This window comes from Wyeomyia smithii, chromosome 3 (genome assembly GCF_029784165.1).
Source record: "Wyeomyia smithii strain HCP4-BCI-WySm-NY-G18 chromosome 3, ASM2978416v1, whole genome shotgun sequence".
NCBI lineage: Eukaryota > Metazoa > Arthropoda > Insecta > Diptera > Culicidae > Wyeomyia > Wyeomyia smithii.
In genome coordinates, this window is record NC_073696.1 from 32,421,646 (window position 1) to 32,446,963 (window position 25,318).

General features: G+C 42.0%; 3 protein-coding genes across 3 annotated transcripts; 1 reads left to right on the top strand and 2 right to left on the bottom strand.

The window, feature by feature from the left end:
- Positions 1-374: 374 nt before the first annotated feature.
- Positions 375-1,886, bottom strand: LOC129728207 (uncharacterized). The gene has a single exon (XM_055686625.1). It carries the CDS (start codon positions 1,884-1,886, stop codon positions 375-377), a length of 1,512 nt encoding a protein of 503 aa, XP_055542600.1.
- A 4-nt stretch (positions 1,887-1,890) lies between these two features.
- LOC129728208 (uncharacterized) lies at positions 1,891-5,709 on the bottom strand. The gene has a single exon (XM_055686626.1). The coding sequence runs from the start codon at positions 5,707-5,709 to the stop codon at positions 1,891-1,893; it is 3,819 nt and encodes a 1,272-aa protein (XP_055542601.1).
- Positions 5,710-19,269: 13,560 nt separating this feature from the next.
- LOC129731471 (fez family zinc finger protein erm) lies at positions 19,270-24,699 on the top strand. The gene is made up of 2 exons (XM_055691485.1): positions 19,270-19,927; positions 22,427-24,699. The coding sequence occupies exons 1-2, from the start codon at positions 19,916-19,918 to the stop codon at positions 23,975-23,977; spliced, it is 1,563 nt and encodes a 520-aa protein (XP_055547460.1). The 5' UTR covers positions 19,270-19,915; the 3' UTR covers positions 23,978-24,699.
- Positions 24,700-25,318: the final 619 nt, after the last annotated feature.

Below are 25,318 nucleotides of genomic sequence, written 5' to 3' on the forward strand. Positions count from 1 at the left end.
AATTTTATCAGTATTGCCATAATCGGTACGAAATAATTTGAAGTTCCCCATTTGGCAACATGCGAATGGATCATAGCAAGCGTGGTGTTAGCGTGAGGTCCGAAAATCGCGCGGAAATCACAAACGAGGCGGACACACTTTCGGCGAACTTCAAGAAGCGGGATGAAATAAAAAGCGTGCATGGTTACTTCTAACAAAATTTAATTCTAGCTGTTTCGATGTACAATGTGGGGTTTTTATAGGGAGTTTAACAAAAGAAAGTTGATTCGCATAATGAGAGAGATAAAAATTGTGGATTCTGACGTCATCGATGCAGGGCGAAAACACTCTCGCTCGCGATTGCAGCAAATAGGGTTCGGCTACTCATTATGGCTTTAACATAAACCGCCCACCAAATTACGAGCAGTAATTTCAGACCCATTTCTTCCTGGCACATATTCGTCGTTATCAAGAGGAAAACGTCGCAGCTTCCTGACGTCTCTGCGGAAAACACCCTTGCCAGTTTTGACCGAGACAACTCGGACACGGCCATCGGTCCCAGGGAAAAGCTCCAGAACACGACCCAATGGCCATTGCTGCGATTTTTCGTTATCTTCAACAAGAAGCACAAAATCTCCTTCTGCGATGTTAGGGGACGATGTTTGCCACTTCGTCAGGCGTTGAAGAGAGAGCACGTACTCGGACTGCCACCGAGCTCGAAAGTCCTGGGCGACACGTTGAACGTAGTTCCATCTGGATAGTGAACTTATCTGCTGTTCAAGATGATTAACTTCGGGTAAAGCATCTAGCGGGCGCCCGATTAGAAAATGCGCAGGCGTAAGCGGTTGAGGATCCGTGGGATCATCGGAAATAGCACAGATCGGACGAGAGTTCATGCAGGCCGCTATCTGAGACAGAAGAGTACTCAATTCCTCAAAGGTGTAAGTATAATTACCTCCAATTTTGCTGAGAAATCCTTTTGCCACCTTGATTCCAGCCTCCCATAGGCCACCATGATGAGGCGAACGAGCGGGTATAAAAAGCCATTGCACTCGCTTGTTGACCAAAAAATCGTTCACTTCATCACTGTGTTCGGTTGCATCTATTTGATGGTACAGCTCTCTAAGAAGTCTCGCTCCTGCTCTAAGGTTCGTGGCATTGTCCGAGTACATCTTACTGGGCACTCCGTACCGACTAGTGAAACGCGTAAATGCAGCAATAAATGATGATACACTTAGATCCGAGACAGCCTCCAAATGTACTGCGCGTGTCCCCAAACAAACGAACATAGCGATGTAACCTTTCGAGGACACTGCACCCCGTGTTCTTCGTCCGATGATTCCTGCAGGACCAGCGTAGTCGACTCCCGTAATGGAAAATGGGGGAAGTGGCTTTAACCGATCAGCGGGTAATTGTCCAAATTGTTGAGCTATGCGTGCTGGTCGAGATCGATTGCAGGTTAAACAATCACGATACACCTTGCGAGCGGCACTAATGCCGCGTAAGATCCAAAACCGTAAACGTGTAGCTGCTAACAGCGACTGAGGGCCACAATGCAATTTCTCCTTGTGCTCGTGAAGCAAAATGAGTGAAGTCAATATCGAGTGCCGGGGTAGCAAGATCGGATGCTTATTGTCGTAGCTCAAATCCGATTGTTGCAACCTGCCGCCCACCCTGACGATACCGTTTTTATCTAGGAATGGATCAAGCTGATATAATGAGCTACCACGCTCAACGTTGAGGCCACTTCGCAGTCGGTTGAGTTCTCCTGAAAAATGTTGCTGCTGTACGTGTTGAAGGTACTTTTCCAAAGCGAAATCTATCTCATCTGAAGCGAGACGAAGCGAACCACGGTACTCAGGGTGTCCACGAAGTAGAAGCTGAAGATTCGGATAGTACCGGGCCATCATATCATCCAGAAAACGATTGTCGTTTACAGTAAAACACCACGGCTGTAGTTCTCTGCTCTCTATCTATCTGTCGTCGCTCATCTGTATTGAGATTGTCGATTGAAGGTGATTCGCAATTTATCGTCGTTGCCTCCCAGCTTGGTCCATGCCACCAAAGAGAGTTTGCTTGAAGTTGATCGGGAAACACACCCCGCGATACCAGATCAGCTGGGTTGTCGAGAGTGCCTACGTGAGCCCAGTTGATATAAGGTAGATGTGACGAGATCTCTGCCACGCGATTCGCCACGAAGGTCTTCCATCTTGCAGCACCTCCAGCCAGCCATGCTAAAACAACTTTGGAATCGGAGAAGGCCCGAATCTCGTGGAAAGCAGTAGAAGAAAGAGCTTCTCTCACATTTGACATCAATCGTGCGAGAATGGCTGCTGCACGTAATTCCAATCGGGGTATGGTCATTCTGTTGTTGCCTATTGGTGCCAGTTTCGATTTGGAACAGAGAAGATGGGACGAAGTTCTGTTGTCATCGCTTACGGATCGGATGTATATGCAAGCACCCATTGCTACGTCGGATGCATCGCAGTAGCCGTGCAGGTAGAGTCGAGACCAATTCCGCATGTCGATTACCCTTCGCGGAATCTGAAAAGAATTGAGAAGCGAAAACTTTTGCACCAAAACTAACCAACCTTTGGTTAACTCACCGGGGGGAGTCGCATCCCAAGCCACCTTCAGCTCCCACATTCGCTGCATTACCAGCTTTGCCTTGACTATAATTGGTGATAGAAGGCCAAGCGGGTCGAAAAGGCTGGCTATTTGCGATAAAATGATTCGCTTTGTGGACTGAAGGATCTCGGTTGGCTGGTATGAAAAATGGAACTCGTCGCTGCACGGCTGCCACTGCATTCCAAGAGCCTTGATGGTGCTGTTTGGATTCCCATCAATGGGAATTTTCACTTCTAAATCGGCGTCAGGAACCCCTTCTAAAACTTCTGCGCTGTTGGACGCCCACTTCCGGAGATGAAATCCACCGGCAGCAAAGATTTCAGTCAACTGCAGCCGTAAGTTTTTTGCTTCTGCCTCTGACGAAGCACCAGTCAGAATGTCATCGACATAAATGCCCTTTTCCGCTTTCTCTACAGCTACAGGATATTGATGTCGAAACGACTCTAGAAGCTGCTGCACACATTTTGTAGCCAAATATGATGCACTTTTTGTTCCGAAGGTGACGGTATTTAGACGATATTCCTTAATGCATTCCTCATTAGTCCATCTCCACAAGACTTTAAGCAAGTCACGATCAAGCTCGTTCAGCCATATCATTCGATACATTTGCTTTGCATCGCTTGCGAGAACGATCGGTGGAAAGCGAAATCGAATTAAAATATTGATCAGTGAATCTTGCAAAACAGGACCGCACATGAGCACCTCGTTTAATGAGAGACCACTCGTCGTCTTTGCCGAGGCATCAAAAACGACTCGACATTTGGTGGTCGAACTGGTTGTTTTGAGCACGCAATGATGTGGGAGATAAACCGATTTGCTATCTGTGTTGGTAGCACTAACGAGTGACATATGCCCAAGATCGATATATTCGCGGATGAACGCATGGTACTCATCTTTCAATTGTTGGTTACGATCGAGTTTTTTCTCTAAGTAGCGAAGTCTTTTCTCAGCAATCTGCTTCGACTCACCTAGTTGGGTGGGATCGCGTAAAAACGGGAGACGAACGACAAACTTTCCTGACTCATCTCGTATAGTATGATCAGAGAAATGTTTTTCACAAAGTTGCTCTTCTTCGGTAAGATGATTGGATGCTGGGAGATACTCTTCAAACTCCCAAAACTTACGTAACTGCTGAGAGAGAGTATCCTCGGTCGAGGCGAGGAGACAGGTCGGAGTGTGAGAGCCATACGAATTATTGACCTTGTTGTAACGGCCAGCTACTACCCAGCCGAGTTTAGTGTTTTGTAGTGTAGGTAGAGTGCCGTCGGTACTGAGGGTGATTTTACCAGGCTCGAGCAGCTGAAAAAAGAGTTCTATTCCCAGTAGCACTTCTACCTCGCCAGGACGATGAAATAGTGGATCAGCCAGATGAATTGATCCGGGAATAGGCCAATCTACAATATTTGCAGGCTTGCAAGGAAGCATTTTGGTGATTTTTTCTAACACCATACACGACGTGGATGTGCGAAAATCGGTGCATCGTGAGGAGATGGTTATATCGGCACATCTGTCAACGTGTGCTGGGGTAGATGAGATGCCTTCGAGGTTCAGGTCGGCTGCTTGCGTTTTGAGACGGAGTTGCCTACACAATTTATCGCTGATAAAATTGACTTGGGAAGCACAATCTAAAACGGCACGGCAGGCGTGCGGACGTCCATGGCTATCCAGCACGTTGATAGCGACGGTGGCAAGAAGAACATTCGATGCATCGGGACCGTTTGGTGAGTCGAGGGCCGAAATCAAAGACTGGGCTGAAAGTCCTGGATTTGCCGGGGCCATGACCGCTGGACCGGTGGAGTGTGTGTTTGTGGATGGCATATTCGGGTGCAGTAAAGTGTGATGGAATGAATTGCACTTTCTGCACGTACCTGATTGGCATCTTTCACCGGGATGAACTTTCAGGCAATTGTTGCAAAGTTTCATACGGTTAACGTGAGTGATTCGATCCTCGTGATTCATATGAAGGAACTTACCGCATTGATATAATTGGTGGTTTTGTTTGTTGCATACGTTGCAGGACGTACTATTCGTGGCAACAAATGCGCTAGCGCTTTTGCATGGAGGTTGAAATTTTGAAGGTTGTTTGAAGGGCACATTAGTTTTTGTTCTCGGAGGCTGAGATGACTGAAGAGCGAAACTCCGAGATTCTATAAACTTCAGAAAGCATTGCAGATTGATGTTTTCTTCATCCATTTCGGCTATCTTCTGGCACCACAACTGCTTTGTGTCCGGATCTATCTTTTCGCTGAGAATGTAAAGAAGCCACGTGTCTCGATCTTCCCTATTCATCGCCTGCAAAGCTCTTATAACCTCATCAGATACGTCATGCAATGATCGTAGACCGTATGAAGACGGTGACGTAAGCGTAGGCTGAACCAAGAATCGCTTTATATGTTGATTAGCGATTTCTCGTGGTTTGTCGTACCTGGTTTTTAGCTTGTCCAGCGCAGTTCGATAGTTAGCATCCTCTATTTTTAAATGCGAAATCAAGGAAGCCGCTTCACCAGCCAAATTCGTTTTCAGGAAATAGAGCTTCTGACTGTCCTTTAGCATCACATTTTTATGCACTAAACTGTCGAACAAATCGTAGAAAGATTGCCACTCTAGGTAATTGCCACTGAAGACCGGCATATTCATACGCGGCAACTTTAAGTCAGACAATGTAGTTGTAGCTTCGTTGGGGTGGGTGACGGCACTAGCAATGGACGGCGCGGCCATGCTTGTAGACATCATGCGCAGCAATTCTGCCTGTTGATCGGCAAGCTGCTTTATAATGTCAGGCTGGGCAGCACGCTCAGTTGCAGCGTTATCGCGATCTTTCACTGCTTTCAGAATTTTCAACAAACGATTTTTCAATGTAATGTAGTACGATTCAAATCTCGCCTGCTGCTGCACCGCATCTTCATAGGCTTTATCGTCCTCACCAACATCTAGTATTCTCTTATGCACGGCACAAAAAGCAGCCCAAACCTCATTTAGGGCGTCTAGTTCGGTTTGCACATCAACTTCTTCGGCATCTGTGCCTCTTAATTTCTCCAATGCTTCCGAAATACGTTTTAATCGCGGTTCGAGCGATTTTCGTTCGCGGACGAGTTTATCCATCTTTGTGGATTTCGCGCACTTATTGTCCAAAAGTTATTTTCTACAGATTTTCTCACACTATTGTTCTACACCACTGAGATGCCAATTGGCAGAAGCACTCGGGGCCTGTATGGCGGCGACGGGGCCAATTTATGGGCACTAGCGATCACAGAACACGCGGTTCGCGGCGAAACGTTCGCGATCCGGTTCTAAGGACCATATGTTAGCGTGAGGTCCGAAAATCGCGCGGAAATCACAAACGAGGCGGACACACTTTCGGCGAACTTCAAGAAGCGGGATGAAATAAAAAGCGTGCGTGGTTACTTCTAACAAAATTTAATTCTAGCTGTTTCGATGTACAATGTGGGGTTTTTATAGGGAGTTTAACAAAAGAAAGTTGATTCGCATAATGAGAGAGATAAAAATTGTGGATTCTGACGTCATCGATGCAGGGCGAAAACACTCTCGCTCGCGATTGCAGCAAATAGGGTTCGGCTACTCATTATGGCTTTAACACGTGGAAAACACCAGTTATCGCTATATCAAAACAAAAGTAAACAAACCATCGAAAAACGTTTTTTCGGAATATTTAGAGCTTTCTTAGTGATTTCTTCTTGATTTAGAGACAGCATCATCATTCCAGGTTGGTAACAACCTAAAATTTCAGTTGTAATAGCTGCAATAAGCGTTTGATTTTCCAGAATGGCCAAACCATCAAAGCAGCGTGAGAATATTGCATATCAAGTTGGTCAATATTCTGAAGTAATTCTTGAGACATGCATACAATTTATAGAAAGCGGAAGAAAGACTGTTTATGTGGCCTACAAAATGTTAAACATTCCGATGTCCACGGTTCGATACCAAATGAGTGATCGTTGGCAAAAGAAAAAGCCACGGGGCCTCAAGGAGGAAGGAGGAGTAAGGAGGAGCAGTAAATAGCTGGTTGGCTCATTGCAATGCAAATTTTACAGATTCGAGAGCAACAACTTCATCAAGAACAGTACAAGACATTCCATCTTTTCGATAAACCACCTTAGTTCTCGAAGTTTAGTTTTGAGTCCTGCAAATAGTATTGTAATAAAAGCAGGCAGCGAGCCAAAGCTGGGGCATGCTCGATGGTTGTCAAATTTTTTAAAACTGTCACCAAGTCCGCGCCGCGTCACAAAGCTCCATAATTATTCAAAGCGAGTTTTCTTACAGCAAAGGAAAGACTTGATGAAATACGTGAAAAAGAAAAGGAGAAGAAGGTTATAGACGATCGAAGGAAACGAAAAGCTGAAGTGGCGATGAAATTGAAACGCGAGGAAATGGAAAAGGCCAAAGCAGAAGAGCGTGAGTAAGAAAGCCGAAAAAAGCAAGCTGCAAAACCAAAACGAAAAACTAAGCCAAAAGTTTCCATTTGATTACTTTTTGTTATTAGATTTTGTATAATTTGTGATATGTACCAATGAACTTTAATCCTTGAGTATCAGACTAGTCGTGACACGTGACTGTTATTTCTTTTGGTTTCTTGTTTGGGACCAAATTGATTGACTGCTTAGTATAAACATAACATTTAGGACGAATTTAAAAGAACGTAGACTTCTAATGAGATAAGAAGTGAAACCAAAGTTCATGTTTCACTGTTTAAATTTGGTATAGGAACACATCTTGCGTAGGAGAGGTCGTCGACTTGTGCTTTCTTCGAACAAGCTAGCGTGTTTTATAAGCCACCCCTTTAGGCATAATCATTTTTTGCAGATTATTATCTGGTAAAATTGTACGAGACGGAAATAAAAACTCAATTTAATGGGTCTCTTTCGATATGAATATAACTGGTACAGTCCTATGGCGAACAAAAGAACATTATGGCCATAACTGGGACTCGGTGGAAGAGTTTTTTCTACGGCATTTTATCATTAAACTGTATTGGAAATTTTAGTTTCTTATTATATGAAGAATTATTATTGTTATTACCTTGCAATTCACACCCTGAGCAAAAAAAAATTCGCATTTTTTCAACCGAAATATTCAAAATACTGAGACATCGTGCAAACGTGCACTTCCCCTATATTGATTTAAAGAGAGGATAACACCTTGAGAAGCAGAAGTGGGTGATCGGGTGGTGGCCAATCAGCCCTAGAATGTGCAGGTTGAGGATCAAAGGCCGTTTCTTCAACATTAGTGTTATCAACGTGCATAGCCCACACCTCGGAGGTACCGATGACGACAAGGACGAATTCTACGCGCAGTTGGAGAGTGAATATGACCGCTGCCCAAAACATGATGTCAAGATCATCATCGGGGATTACAACGCTCAGGTTGGCCAGGAGGAGGAGTACAGACCGGTGATTGGACGATTTAGTGCACACCAGCTGACGAATGAAAATGGCCTCAGACTAATCGACTTTGCCACCTCCAAGAACATGGCCATACGTAGCACCTTCTTCCAGCATAGCCTCCACCATAGACTCACCTGGAGATCACCGAATGGAACAGAAACACAAATCGACCACGTTTTGATAGATGGTCGGCACTTCTCGGACATCGATGTCAGATCACATCGAGGCGCTAACATCGATTCGGATCACTACCTAGTGATGGTTAAGATACGCCAAAAACTATCCGTTGTGATTAACATACGGTACCGTCGCCCGCCACGGTATAATCTCGCGCGACTGAAGCAACACGACATCGCAACACAGTACGCGTCAACGCTCGAAGCTGCACTGCCAGAAGAGGGAGAGCTTGAAGAAGCCCCTCTAGGGGATCGCTGGAATGCCGTGAAAACAGCTATCAGCAGTGCTGCGGAGGAAGTCCTGGGACACGTGCAACCGAATCGACGTAACGAGTGGTTTGACGAAGAATGTCGGCAGATTTTGGACGAGAAGAACGCAGCGCGGGCAACAATGCTGCGTAGAGCCACCCGTCAGAATGTGGAGCGATATAGACTGAAACGGAGGCAGCAAGTCCAACTCTTCAAGGAAAAAAAGCGTCGCCAGGAAGAGGAGGAATGCGAAGAACTCGAGCAGCTGCACCGCACACACGAAACACGAAAGTTCTACCAAAAACTCAACGGATCCCGCAGAGGCTTTGTCCCACGAGCCGAAATGTGTGGGGATAAGAATGGAGGCATTTTGACGGATGATCGTGAGGTGATCGAAAGGTGGAAGCAGCACTACGATGAACACCTGAATGGCGTGCAAGCAGGAGACCACAACAGGAGCAGAAAAGACGTGGTCGGTGCAACGAACGACGAAGATGTGCCACCCCCAACAATAAGCGAGGTTAAGGATGCGATCCGGCAGCTCAAGACCAACAAAGCGGCCGGAAAAGACGGCATCGGAGCTGAGCTTTTTAAGATGGGCCCTGACAAACTGGCTAGCTCGCTGCATCGGCTGATCGTCGAGATCTGGGAAACAGAACAGCTACCGGAGGAGTGGAAAGAAGGGGTTATGCCCCATATACAAAAAGGGCGACAAACTAGACTGCGAGAACTATCGAGCGATCACAGTCCTGAATGCCGCCTACAAAGTGTTTTCCCAGGTCATCTTCCAACGCCTGTCACCATTAGCCAGCAGGTTTGTAGGAAGCTATCAGGCCGGCTTCATGGAAGGACGGTCTACGACTGACCAAATCTTTACACTGCGGCAGATCCTCCAAAAATGCCGTGAGTTTAGAGTCCCTACACACCATCTTTTCGTCGATTTTAAAGCCGCATACGATTCAATAAACCGACAAGAGCTATGGAAAATTCTAGACAAAAACGGCTTCCCGGGGAAGCTGACAAGACTGATTAAGGCTACGATGGAGGATGTGAAGTGTTGTGTGAGGCGGGGCACGATTTTCAACAGATCAGGTCAATTTATTTGCTTTGCGGATGACGTGGATATTGTCGGCAGAAAATTTGAGACGGTGGCAGACCAGTATACCCGACTGAAACGTGAAGCAGATAGGATCGGACTGAAGATTAATGCGTCAAAAACTAAGTATATGCTTGCAGGTGGGTCCGAGCACGACAGGGCATGCCTAGGCAATACGGTAACAATCGACGGGGATGAGTTCGAGGTGGTCGACGAGTTTGTGTACCTCGGCTCTCTGGTAACTGAGAATAACGATACCAGCCGAGAGATAAGGAGACGTATTATCAGTGGAAGTCGTGCCTACTATGGGCTCCATAAAAAACTACGGTCGCATAATCTGAGTCTTCGCACCAAGTGTATCCTGTACAAAGCGCTAATAAGACCGGTCGTTCTCTACGGGCATGAGACGTGGACAATGCTCGAGGAGGACTTGCGAGCACTCGGAGTTTTTGAACGTCGGGTGCTAAGAACCATCTTTGGCGGTGTGCAGGAGAGCGGAGTGTGTAGGCGTAGGATGAACCACGAGCTTGCGCGCCTCTACGGTGAACCCAGTATTCAGAAAGTGGCTAAAGCTGGAAGGATACGCTGGGCAGGGCATGTAGCTAGAATGCCGGATAGCTACCCTGCAAAATTGGTGTTCGCTTCAAATCCGGCGGGAACGAGAAGGCGAGGGGCGCAACGAGCGAGATGGGTGGACCAGATGGAGCACGATCTGCAAAGTACCGGGTGCCCGCAGAACTGGAGGCAGGCAGCCATGGACCGAGTGAATTGGCTGAACCACGTTATGCAGGCCATGTCTTAGGACGTACGGCCATCTAAGTAAGTAAGTAAATAACACCTTGAAAACCTATAGGTATATAAAAGAGCTTTTCAGGATTTCGTTCAGAAACGAACAATGGGCAATTCTCGCTGAAACCAGGCCACTAGTGACACGAGGTCTTTGAAAAATGATTTTTTTATTTTAGTTCAATTAAACGCAGTAAAAAATTAATAACTGCACATAAATTTGTTCCATTTGGTGGACCCCTTGTTCGCCAAGGGGTGAACAAATTTTTAGAAAAGTTAAAATCGAATATTTTTATTGAGCTATATTTCAAATACTTGTCCCAAAACCCTCTACAAACAGCATTTCATTATACAGAAAACATCTAGGGCTTTCATGTGGAATATTCAAAAGTTGGACCTCCATTTTGGGTTCACCGCCATTTTGAATTTTATCATTAAAACGCGTTTTTGAACAGGTTGGCAACCACCGATTTTAATTCTGAAACAACCATTGGAAAGCTGGGAAAAAATCCTACAAGATACATTTAAAAAATCAGGTGTGTCGCGAAAGAAACATGGCCGTCGAGTCAATTTTCTATACCGAGTTTTAACATTTCCAATGCGCGTCACGCGATCGATATAGCAGCAAGCGCTGCTTGCCAAACAGCGCACACATAATGCACATCGTTTAGTATGCGCGAAGTACATGTTTTGAATAGGTCTTTATAAACAACTTACTGAGCGTGATGGAACTGGTCTTGTTGATACAGAGGATCTGCTCCGTATCACGAAAAGCATCTTTAATTCATGATGTTGCCTCCTCTGCCTTTGAATGTTTTTGTCATGTACGGATCTTTGCTAAAAACAAATACTTGCTAGGATCTGTATCAAACGTGAGATTTCGTGGGTCAGCTAGTTTTCTTCAAAGAACAGTCAAAATTAACGACTGGTCCTATATTTTGTCATATTTTTTTCGAATAATTGTAGGAATCAATTCGTCGTCTAGCTGTTTACTTCTGCTGCGTCAAACTTGGTGTGACATATTGTCATACTAGTGCAAGTGTTCGCCGCTGTGTGTCTTTGTACTTTATTTGAATTGGTTTTTTTATTTTAATATTTTGCATTGAAGTGGTCTTATTCTTTGGACCGAAACTGTATATAGATGCCATGCGATATGATAACAATTGGAAACAATAAACAACATGAGCAATTCTAGCCGAAAACAAACCAATAAGCGCACAAGGTCTTTTAAATTTAATTAAAATGCACATTGCCGATTTTTCATGGGTTTACCTTCACACGCACTAACAAAACTACCCATGCAGAAATTATCAAAGTAACTCATAAAACAGCAGAAATAATGACGCAGCGGCAGCGGCGAATCGCGACGTGGTGGTGGTTGACGGACGACGAGAGCTAACCCTGGATGGCAACGACTAGCAGAGGATACTTCGTATTTTATTTTCCCCACGAAGGAAGTGAGCTTCGAGGTGAAGTTCATTTTTTACATCGAGTTTCCCAAGAAGGTGGTGCTGTGGCTGACAATCAGCGAGATGGGGATGTCAAAGCCGCTTATATATAACTCCGGAATGGCAACGGACAAGGACTTTTATAGTACGAAGTGCCTGTTAGAAGGTGCGTCAGTCATCAAGGAAACCATAGGAGCAAATATTTGGTGTTCTGGCCGGATCTGACGTCGGCCCGCTAGTCGAAGCGATCGTTGGAGGAGATGGAACGGCTGAATATCGATGCACAGTGATGCAACTCCATACAAAAGTTGGAAAAGAGTCAAAAGTTACTTTAAACACGTTTCAAACCTGCTTTTCAGTGAATATGAACTCAGAATGTTAGTAACATGTGCAGTTTTTGCAAAAATCGTTTCTCTATACATTTTATATGGGAGCAAAAAAATTGTGAAATTGTTGAAAGCAGCTTGCTTTGAAAAACTATAACGAGCTTAATTTTTATCCAAACGTTACGAAATTTTGGCAAAACATATTTCAAGTGTTTGGCAAAACGGCAAAAATAAAATTTACGTGAATTTACGAGAAAGTAAATTTTTCGACGTTTTTCGCAGCATTGTGCAGAGCTGAAAAATTTCAGCGCTTTTGCATGGAAGATAACAACGTCATTGCTTTTTCCTTCCATCACAAGGAAATATTTCGCTTTTATGCAACGTTCATTCTCTCTATCTCCGCCGCAGTGAAAACGTATCCTCTTGATACTCACTGTTTCAAATTTTCTGAAATTTCTGAGTTTTATTGTGTGAACTGTGATGTTGTTGACTCGATTTGTATACTGTACAGTAGCATTACGTGGCTAGGGATGGATATGTAAAATACTGTCACGAAAAAATTTTTAGCGTCTCATTATGATAACGACAGCAAGTGTCACGTTGATAACGTTATTTTCGCTTTACCAAAGAAAAGGTAAATATTCTTTGGTTGGATTTTCAGATAATTTTATTGCGTGATGCTAACGATGCGCGCAGCCTTCTGAATATTCCTCTTCGTTGAAATGTGTAGATGTAAAATACTGCTCTTGATACCAGTAGGCAGTAAACACGTGTTGCATATGCATTTAACTCATGGTTTTGCTTGCTTGATACAGCTCCCTAGAAAAACAACATCAAAAATAGCCATTTTCACAACCACGAACTTTTATAAACGCAATTCCAAAGAGCTCACTGCGATTCATGGTGCACAGAAAACCTAAATTAATCCAGATCAATCAAAGAAATAGTTATCGGTTTCCGTTATACTCTACTAAATTTTTTGGAAATAAATATTGAAATTCAGTCCGCACTGAATTTCAATATTTATTTCCAAGAAATTTAGTAGAGTATAACGGAAACCGATAACTATTTCTTTGATTGATCTCAATCACTCTGCTAAGACGCTCGTTATAGATTTTCTAGATCTAAATTAATCCACCTAGCGGTCTGACTCAGCCTTTCTTATTCAAACTTGCTATTTGTAAAAATAAATTCACATGAATGCTTAAATCCAATAAAGGTATATTCACTCTTTGGGTTCTAAAATATTGATGTTGTAATTGGAGTATAAAATATAAAATTCGACGTGCTTAAGAAATAGCGAAATAAAAGAAATGACTTTTAATTTCGAACAATTTAATCATGAGCGATACCGGGAACGTACAAATAGTACGAAAGGCCATATATATTGATTGAAGCAGGTATAGTTTTGAATAGTCTTTGATTTTTTTTTCTTTCCAAAACTTTTGAACCACATATAAAATTGATATAAAGTTTTTTATTTGTAAGTTTGAGAGATGACTCGTTTGTATGACACTAGTTATGTTCAAATAAGTCGTGTAATACTTGAGATAATAGACTTTCGTTGTTATAACAATCTTATACGTAACGGTTGCTTAAGCTCGATTATAATCAAATGAAATGAGAACGTATAGGGCAGCCAAACTTTGAAATCACGTGTTCAATCATAATTCATTGGTTAATCCTTAACTAGCCCGTTCATCTGATATCAATATTGTTCAAATCGGTTGTGTAGTTTCTAAGATAATGTAGTTTCGTGATTTTCACATTTCGATACATTACAGACGAAGTTACAGTCCGATTACAGCAAAATTCAATAGGGTGTTATGAGGCAGCTAGACCTTTCATTTGACACTAATTTTTCAGAAATCGGTTCAACCATCTCTGAGAAAAGTGAGTGAGTTTATGTAGTCTTCGGAATATGTTTCTTTTCATAGCTGCATTTCACATTTTTAAACATAACAGGCAGATGATAATCCGTTTGCAAAAAAAATCAATTGGGTCTTATGGGGTAACAAGACCTTCCATATGACACTGATTTTATGAAAATCGGTCCAGCCATCTGTGAGAAACATGAGTGAGATTAAATAGTATCCAGAACACGTTTTTTCCATAACTTCTGAACCACAAGCTCAATCTTCATAAAATTCAAAAGTTAAGGGTTTTTTAGGAAGCCCGTTAATTTGAAATTGATTTTGTTCAAATCAGTTGTGTAGTTTCTGAGATATTGATGTTTCATGATTTTCACATTTTGATACATAACCTTTAAACTAAAAATCCGATTACAATAAAATTCAATAGGATCTTATGGGGCAACTAGACCTTTCATTTGCAAATAATTTCATTGAAATCGGTTCAGCCGTCTCTGAGAAAATCAAGTGAGATTGGGAGAGCGTTACACACACACATACAGAAAATGCTCAGCTCGTCGAACTGAGTCGAGTGATATACGACATTCGGCCCTTTTGAGCACTTTTATAGCTTTAGTTTTTGCAGTGATTGCTATACCTTTCTAGGAGAAAGGCAAAAAAAAAACGATAACCTACACATCCCCGAATGAGTGAGCACAGATTTCAGCTGCTCAGTTCTTGAGGGAGTAAAAATTTAAAATCTAATATTGGTTCCGAACGAATCCTTCATAGAAATCAATTGCTCTCGGGTGTTGTAGGGTCTCGTTTGCTTTGCCTCAATAATGCAGCTTATATTGCTTTACTATTAGTAAAGGTACTAGGTATCCAGCTTTCCACGAGCGGTAATGACGGACAGTGCACGCAGCCCTTTTTGACGTTTTCAATCGCAGTAACGGAGTAGAAAATATAACAACATCGTGACGTAGCTTAGCAACTTCAACGAACAATGGGCATTTTGATCATAATAAATAAAACTGCTTATTAGAGTTGCTATGCTACGTTGCAAAACTTGTATGTTTTTCACTTCGTTACTGCGATTGAAATTTACCCGACCTACAGAAAACGTCAAAAAGGGCTGCGTGCACTGTCCGCCATTACCGCTCGTGGAAAGCTGGATAGTGTTCCGCGTTGACGGTGTTAAGAGAGATTTTAAAGGCTGCTCGCATCTACGCGAACTTACTTATGTAGTTATAAAAATGTGCGAGATGATAAAAGCAAAAATATTTTATCACTTGCAAAAACTGAACAAATATCAGCAACACCTTCAAGTGAATATTAAAAAAAAAAACAGATTATATTGCATCATGGTTAGCACAGTAACTGGCGGTGCAAAAAATGACTACACACTTATGAGCAGAGTAAATCCACCCGATCGGCACAAATTGTAAATCAGATGTTACTCTGATCAGTTCTTTCTATCTCTGTTCAAAAAGAGCATATATATGATAGCGAACATAGGATTAATGCTGCGAAACATCACAGTAGGGTATTGAGAACCAAACAGCTTTCTCCAACGAACGATTGCGATATTTTCATCAGCTAACTTGATCGGTCTGGAATATTATTTCATCAGGGGAAAATGATAGAAGATTTGGTGACAGCTCATTTCAAGGATGAAATTCTAGTGTATTTTGAAGCGCGCTGCGTTCATTGGAAGAAAAATTGAAAAAGATTGGCGGTAATTTCCACAGAATTGCGGTGGCGAATGTTTAAGGTGAATCGGGACCGAATCCAAGCATGGGAGGAGCGATGGCTTCCTACTGCATACTAATGCGTTTCGAGAGTGCCTCAATAAATATCATAAATTTTACGACTAACCTGCAATTGTTTATTGTCGAAATGCTAACCCAGCACCGGAGCACCTAGTTCAATAAATTTGAACTTCTTATCTTGTTTTTTTCACGCCGCTATTTTTTCTCTCCTGGTTTTGTTTATATTCTCACGCCGGTAGCCACTAGAATGTTTTCCACGAATACCGGCACGTACGAGTCGCGTAATCACTCAAACTACGTATACTTTTCTCTTTACACTCATGATCATCGAGATCGTATCTAATTTTCACAAAAACTCGACTCAAAAGGGCTAAAACTTGCCTTTAAAGTGTAGCACGTCGCGAAATTACCGTTTTTGCATTTTTCTATTTTCAACTCGTTTGCACCTGTCAAACTGTGCGCCCATGCTGGCAGCAAAGTCAGCACACTGCGCGAGCATTTAGAGCATATAGTTTGAGATGAGTTGTGTGAAGTAGTAGTGTTTTCATTTGTGAAGTGTGATTTTAGTGGTTTTTGGATCATCATGCCGCGTTCAACTAAACCAAGAAGAGCAGCAGTTGCTCGCGAGAACGCAACAAAAAATGAAGAGAAATCTTTGTTGCATTCTTGGCATAGACATATGAAAATCCGTGGAGCAACCAGTTAGATAAATCGAAAAAACCAAAATCTTACAAGTTCCGACGATTGTGAAACCTCATCATCTATTAACGTTCCTGTACATATCCCAAACGATGTGGTATATTCTGATCAGTCTGCCGAATGTAAAGGTGAGATAAATTCCTTTTTTCATTTGTTTACCTTTTTATCCTTACAATTGTTTTGAATGTGAGTTTTTAAAAGCTGTGCAGCACCACAGAACGTTGCGGCACAGCTGATCGAAACCGGCCGTTGACTTTCGATGGTAGCAGCAGTAGTCAGTAGGTGAGGGAACAAATTAGCTAATAATCTGGCAACCATGTACTGTTTTACCGTGTTGCACCAATACAACCACATATTAGTGTAAAGATGTAGTAATGCAATGATGCATGGACTCCGTCCCATTTTACCTTAAGTTAACTGCCAGAAGGCCGCTCGCAAGGGCATATAAGCTAATATAATTTTCTGTAATAAATATAATTATCTGTCTTAGTGTTGTTTATTGCGATTTTTTTTAGAAAAACAGTTTTCAAAATTGAATTCTCTGAAAAAATGTTTTAGAGTTGAAAAGCCGTCCCAAAATAGGTGGTTTTTTTCGTTCTGTGTAAAAAAAATCATATAGAACTTCTCATACCATCTATCACAACTTTTAAAACATACAAAATCAGTTTGGGAAATATAACGATTTCAACATTGTGATCAAAATTATTTTGTTTAACTCTAATAAAATTTTTGTGCAGACTAAATACGAGAATGTTTCACACATTCATGTATTAATTTCAAAATTGAAAAATTAATCTTACTTCCGATCCATCATTCCATTTTGTATGATGAGAAAAAGTACCCCATAATTATTTTTTTGAGAGAGTGTTCAAAAACCTGTAAAATAAAATAAAGAAAATCCATGCACTTCCGGCATAATTATTCCATTGACCACAAGAAATTGAAAGATTCTCGCAGTGGTGTGAGTTTTCGTAACATGAAGAGTTAAGAAATAAAATTAATCTATTAGTTTTTCTTTAACCCTGAAAATTTACATTTTCAACTTGCGTGAAATTTAAGAAACTCTTTTTTAAACCTGAAAATTTGTGGAATCGAGACAAGATTTGTTTTCATTGAATACTCTTACTTTCACAAGCAATTACACCGACAAAGTTAATTCAAAATATGTACACTCAAAACTGCGAAAACCTGTAAATAGCACCGCAAACAAGTTCAGATTTCTAATGAGAAAATGATTACCATATTTGGCAATGGGTTAGCTGGAAATACATTCGGATATTAAACTGGACTACGGCCAGCAACATAAAGACGGACGAACTCGTATATAAATTTGTTGTTAGTTGGGGTTCCGGATGTAGTCGCATCACGGAACCGTCGGGAAAACGGTACTGAAACAAACACCGTCGGGTGAAGTAGACAAAAAAAAGTTGACAAGGCGCTGAAGATTTTCAGAATTAAATTTTGTAAAAAGTGTATCTACTTGCATAAGACGTTAATAAACCGTCGTTTTATATGTTTCAGAAAGAGACCCTTTTCTCGAAAATAATAAAACTCATCGGATACAAATAAAAGCAACTGAATAATTTATTACTTGGGAAAAGTAATTCCGCACCAACAATCACATTCACCAATGTTCCGCTAATCGCCCTGTTCGAATAGTCGAGCCTTCAATCGCGCCCGCAGCTCCATAGGAAACGATCCAACTCGTTAAGACGCCAGGCTCTTTCGGTTCGGTTGTGCATTTTCCACAACGCTGCACTTTTCATCGTATCACTTCGCTATGGAGTCTCGAATTGCTTGCCGCCCGTTTCTGTTTGGACTCCTGGCTTTCCGTACTTCCCCGCTTCGAGCGTTAGCGACTCTGTTTGCTCAAACATTTCGCTACTGTTAGTTTTCCGCCCGCTTCATAATGAGCTAACAAGCAACAACTACCACTTTGTCTACTTGCCACCCACCCGGTCCAGTGCAATAAGGACCCAAAGAAACTGGCAAGAAGCAGAAGGAGAATAAAAAAAAAGTGGCAGAGCTGTCCACATCGGAGATGATCATCGTGACGAGCGCCGCGCAGGGAGAATCAACACAGAGTGGAGGAGGTGGTCTTCTCTGTAGCAACTGCTCGAGAGGGCGTCACCCTGCTGCCGCAATAACGACGAACCGACGGCGGTGGAAGATGAAGAACCGGCGTAAATCTGCCAGCGATTGCTCTCACTCCGCAAATGCTTGCTGCACCCAAAAGGCACAGGCGAGCACCAACACCATCAACCCCGGCTGTGGAAGGATAGCGCCATAATATGCCATCCAAGCAGAGATCTTCCTCGGGGAATGGGTGTATGTACCTAACGATCGAGGGAGAGGGTCTAGGAAGCACCAAAACGGGCGCAGAGATGTTTGTACATAACATTAACGCTATGTATGACTGTGTCCTTTTTCCAGCTCGCTGCTCATTGTCGGTTGGCAGGATGAATGGCTCGAAGGATTGCGTGCCTTCGATGAGGTGCAGTCCCTCGGGAGGAAATCTGGGTGGGTGAAGGGATGTTCTACCTTTTTATGGTTGGTGCCTTTTTTGCTGCTGCTGGGTGCGCTTCTGTGTGAGTGTATTTGCGCTGTAAGGTACTCTGATTATGCGCAAATTCGGTATGCGACCATTTAGCGTGTGTGTGTGCGAAAGTGGAACAAGCAAAGGATAACTGGTTTCTTGTGTATAGGAGGTTATGATCCGTAGGATTCGTTCGAAAGCGTAAAAAACATCGAATGACGAGCGTTGTATCGCTCTCTCGTTCGCTCCCACTTGTGTAGAAGGGAAGACGAAATCTTTTTTGTTCGCTTGAGTCCTGGATCAGTTCTAGCTGACTGACTGAGATTTTCAGCGGAGTGCTATCAGTCGAATTGTGAGCCGTTGTTTGCTCAGACCAGTTTCAGCTGTCGAACCGGTTGCATTTCCGTGGCCATTTGTCCGCGAAAACGGAAAGTGAACTACTTTGCTGTTAGAAAGTGTTGTTTGTCTGTTACCGAGAGAATAATAGTGTTTGGAAGGACTTGAGCGAGGAAGACTTGAGAGTGTTATCAAACGGGGTTAGCACACATATGTAAACGCACAAGTGCGCGTCCGGATGCTGTGAAGTGGATAGGCCAACTGCTCTCGTCTTCAATCAATTGAATTAATTTTCCTAATTGAGTTTTGCCACCCGCATTTGGCACCTCTCGAGAAACGAGCAGCAACATATGAGCGTAGAAGAAGAGAAGACATCTTATACCCGGGAAAGTGTCTGGAATGGGTTGCGTGCGGGTACAATTGATGTGATTAGCATGCAAGGCGGTTTCTAGATAAGGAAACTTTTAATTTACGTATTTTCACCGAGCGGTTTTGTGTTCTGGGAGGTGTTTATTGAGTGAATTAACGGGACGTTGCGAGTGATTGCAGAAAGAGAACGACCGTCGCTACTGCTGCTGAAGTTGCTCGAGAGGCACTTGATCAACGCCATACCCGGGTCCCGACAGTGCAACATGGTTTATTTTGTGAGTATCTGGTTTTACTCAATGATTAAGTAGTTTGCGGTAATTCTATTTAACTCTCGAAGGGATGTTATTCTTTTTTTTTGGTTTCGAAGCTATTCTAAACTGTTCCCAATTGATGTAAACTAATTTAGTTTGGTTGATTAGCCGTCGGAAGACCTATTCAATCCATTTGCGTTCAATGTTTATTAGTGATGCAAGCTAAAAGTTTTTGGTCTCACATATTTTCAAATAATTGTGCTGTTTAGGTTGTGGAACATTGATTTAAGCTTTGTTTTATAAAATGAAGAATGCATTTTTGAATATAATCCTGAGAAAAAACGGAGCAGTATGTTTTCATTTCAAGCTGCCGCAAATTGATTGAGGTTAAGTACTACCGGAAATTTCAAACTCGCATCAAATCAACGAAAAGTGAATTTTTGCATCGATCTAAAAGGTTGGTTATTTTATTTTTGTTGCAATTAAATGCTTTTCATATAGATTTAAACATTTTTTGTATATGAAGATAACGAGAATTTAGGATTCGGCTTTAATTCAAATTCGTCGTATTATAATGAATACCTCTTGTATTACCACCACTGTTTAGATCAGTTGAATCACAGCTGCAATTCCAATTGACAAACGTCAAAACCATAAAGCGAAACAAAAATAACAACAACATTTACCCAGAGATCAATAATTTATTTGAGCGTAAGCTTTATTGAATCTTTTAAATTAAAATACCAATAAAACAACTCTTTTACAGATTCTGAAATCGATTGCATCGAGACAGTGACAGGGATCATCTCCAGGATCTTGTTATTAAATTAAAAATCTAAATTAAAATAAAAATGAAAAATCAAGAATAAAGAGAAGTCTCTTGAATTTATTGCGAGTTTATATATTTATCCAACTGACCGACATTTCGTATCTCAAACATAAGCATATCAACAAAGATGAAAATAACAACAGAAAATAAAGTGATTTGCTGTTGATTTCATCGTTCTTTGTATTGATATGTTTCGAAAGATTTTCATTCAAATCTGAAATGTTAGGCAAGTAGTGCGAATTCAACAGCAAATCTCTTTACTTCGACGTGATTTTTATTTAAAGTGCAGGAAACCGTTTAAATACTGACTGTCACTTGTGCAACGCCTGCTGTTTCCCTGGAAGTTGTTCTAAAGGGCATTCCAAGGAACAAAGTGGTGATCAATAATCATACTTTTTCGATTTTTCGTGGGAAAAAATATTCCCATTAAAAAATAATATATCAAAAGGTTTTTTAGTACAAACTACAAAAAATACAGCTCGAAAATCGAAAGTTTAGATGGAGAATAATTTTCCTGAATACTCTGTAAAACCAAATTAAAAAGTTGTTATGCGTAAACTATACAGCAAGTTACTCTAAATTTCAAATTATCAGGAATTCTTTTTTTCCTCAAGTGTGAAATTTTTTGACCTAATTGCAACACATAGGAGAAGAGAGAAATCTAATTGCGAAGAGCTATTTTATTTTTCAAGAAGGCTCAAAAACTTTTGTTTTTTCCTAAATATACTTAAATAAATAAAATTTTAAATTAACGAAGATAAAACTACTACACGGAGAATTGAATCGAATTTTATTATTTCAAAAAATACCTTCGTGCTCTTCAAGTATTTTGGCATTAACTTTCGTGATTTTCATATTCCCTAATCTTAAGTAGGTATCTCTTTTTCTGTCACGAAAACGGTTATTACAAAACTGAAATTCATGCTTTCACAGCAGAGTTTAAAAAAGGTTTGCCTGATCAAAGTTTTCCCGAAGGCTGAAATCCATTATGCGTTCTATGAATTATTAAACTAAAACGAATTTCCTTTTTAACACTATTTTCTTTTTCATCTTTTTTTTCATCTCTAACTCATTGTCCTAATGATTTACAAATATTTATCCACGCTTTAAAGTACTATAACTTGCAAACCCAAAATATAGTTCCCCGATTGTTGGAAAAAATATAGCAATTTTTCCTCTCACAAAACCCTAGAACAATAAACAATCGATTTCAATGCACAAAAGAGAGGCGTGTGCCAAACGTTCTGAAAGTTCCGCTGCCTAATTTATTATGCCAACAGTTATTACAATTTAGAATTCAACGCTCAATCGAATTATAGTTCATCTCCGTCGAACAATCAATACGTGACATTCCATCAAACTTGACCCTTTTCACGAGGCAGTGGCTTGTGACCCTCGGAGGCAGAAAGCAATTTAATTAACCTTTCCCGCTCTCAACACGGTCGATTGTTTTGAATCAGGCCAGCAAGCTTCAAACAATAACGCTAACCCGTTTCGCCCGGCCGACGTTAGTGGAAAATTTCAATAGGCTTCAATTTTCCTCTTCAATCATTAAGGTGGCATCCAGCGGCGCCTATTTTATCCCTCTAACACTGGTAGCGGTTACCCTGCCCACTGCCGGTGACGTTTTGACGTTTGATTAATAATTCTCATGGTTTGTTGTTTTTTTTTTTCTTCCTTCTCCTACTCAACAGAGTCCACGTGGTATGCAACCGCCGTGTAGCCCACCAGGATTACCGATCACTTCCAAGAGTCCCACCATGGAATCAGCCAACAGTAATACCAGCATCGAGCCGGAGGTAGACCAGAAGCCGATAAAAATTCAAAGAACGAACGGAGGGGCGCTAAAATTTTCGATCGCCAACATTATGGGAAGAGATGGTGACGAGGAAGAAGAACCGGAGCTCCGACGGAAGGAGCATTTGGAAGTGATTCCGCCGCCTCCATCCTCCAGTCCGCCGTCGGCTTCATCTAGTCCGAACTATGAGCACAGTTCATCGATGACAGCGTACGATTCCGCTTTCAAAAAGTACGTACCAAGTTCGATGCATCAGTTTGTAGCGAATCGCCACCAGGATCTGCTCAGCCAGTATCCTCTGCTGTACTATCCGGGTCAGCTGATGTGCGCTGCGGCAGCTGCCCAGTACGCTGCATTGACGCAACACCCAGTAACCCTACTAAATGGATCGCCACTAGCCACATCCAGCGCTGGCAGTAATCCAAATCCTCTGCATCCTTACGTTCCTGCCGCGAATGCCCTGCGGAACTTAGATGCATCTGCCATGTCGCCACCTCAACATTCGCTGACCCATCACAAAAAAATAAATCTCAACGCGTCCACATCCTCCTCGTCGTCCTCTAGTGATCTCAACAGTTCAGTGAATTCAGCAAACTCCGCAAACCTAAGTTCAGCGGCTGCTCTGGCGAAGCAGAAAACATTCGCCTGTCCGGAATGCGGTAAGGTTTTCAATGCGCACTACAATCTTACCCGACACATGCCCGTCCACACCGGAGCAAGACCATTCATCTGCAAAATCTGCGGCAAAGGGTTCCGCCAGGCCTCGACGCTGTGCCGGCACAAAATAATACACACTTCAGAGAAACCCCACAAATGTCAGACCTGTGGGAAGGCTTTCAACAGATCGTCCACATTGAACACCCACACCCGTATTCACGCCGGCTACAAGCCGTACATCTGCGAGTACTGTGGCAAAGGCTTCCACCAGAAGGGAAACTACAAAAACCACAAGCTGACCCACAGCGGTGATAAAGCCTACAAGTGCACTATCTGTAACAAAGCTTTCCACCAGATCTACAACCTGACTTTTCACATGCACACCCACAACGATAAGAAACCGTTCACATGTAAAATCTGCGCCAAAGGATTCTGCCGTAACTTCGACCTCAAAAAGCACATGCGAAAGCTACACGATGTCAGTCTCAGTGCGAGCCTCAAACGGCAGCACCAGCAACAACAACAGCAACAGCAACAGCAGCAAGCATCTCAACAACCAACGGAAGTAAATCACCACGGGGCTTCGGCCTGGGTAACGGGAGGACCATCATCCGCCTCAGCCTCACTGGCAGCCCTGTCATCGTCTCCTCTGACCACCCTAACTAACCTGCACCATTCGGCCGTCGCAGCTGCCGCTCTTCGGGCAGGGGACTACAGCAGTCCCTTCCTGATGCCAAACGCCCGTGGTGGAAACCGGCTGGATGCTCCTTTTATAGGTAAAGTTTTTTGACAAAAATACTACCAGCATACCTTCAACCATCATCCATCACAACATCCCACCAATAATGCAGCTTCCGCTGCTGCCCTTGGAGGATCGCTGCTTCTTCAACAGCACCAGCAACAGCAGCAACAACAACAACAGTTGACCAGTCTGACCAAGAGCATACTGATCAACTGAACCACCAGGGGGGCCATCAGTGATTCTCTCGATATTTCCTGAACGAGGGGAAAAACATCGAGACGAAAATGGCTGCTCGAGGAGACGACACAGAGACAGAACCAGTGCAATATGAGGCTACTTGCGATACCGCAAATTAAGGTAGGAAGTTAAATCGGTGTAGTGAACTTTTCCGTTCCCAGTTGGGCCAGTGATTTATGCAAGTGATCAACGAGATTTGCATTGAGGCTAGGCTTATAATGTTAGTCCTAAGTTATGTACATAGTTAGGCATAGAAGGAATGCGTAGAGCTAAATTGTGTGGAGGAAAAAAAACCTGATTAGTGTTTGTAACGTCGATCGAATAGTTCTAGATGTTGCTACCTAATATGGAAAACGATTCAAGGTTTCCTGCAAAAGCGTGCAGGCAACTAAGAAAAATGTGAGAACTTTATTGACCGGTAGACTTTAGACGAAAGCACACGAATTTATGTGTAAAATATTGCAAATATATTGAATTGTACGTATGAATTGTTTTAGGCCTATAATGAAATAAATGAATTTAAATCAAAAAAATCGATTTTTTCATCTCAAATGACGCTCAAAAAATTCTAGATTATTTTCTGTTTTGTATGTAGCAGTAGTAGAGCACTCTATTTATGTTCTTTTCGCCGGTTGACACCAAATTTCTTTGAGATTATTTTATATCGAAAGCTGGTGCGTAGGATTTTTCAATATAATAGTAGGTAATAGAGCATTCAAGCCGATTTTTCACCATTTCTGAACAAAAAAAAAACAAAACCATCTTTTACCTGAATAGTGAAAATTTCCAAAAGACTCTACTTACAAAAATTGTTCTTACAAAAAAGTAAGAATAAATTATTGTTCTGGGATAAGGTGACCTCAAGTTATGTTGCACGCCGTTTTACATGAAATTTCCAAGATATCACCGAAGCTACAGAAAACGGATATAGTTTTTTTTTACATTTTTATTTCTTAATAACAATCTTTAGGTGTAAGGGTGATACCGAAAAAAAAAAATGCAAATAGTCCTTGGAAGATTGAATCGAAAAATTTGTTGCTAAACAATCTGCAATCAAAGCCTATTCACCATGAATTAGGACTTCTTCTTCAGCTTCCTAATGTATACAGGGTGCGTTCGATATTCCTGGATCAGATTATTATACTAATGAAA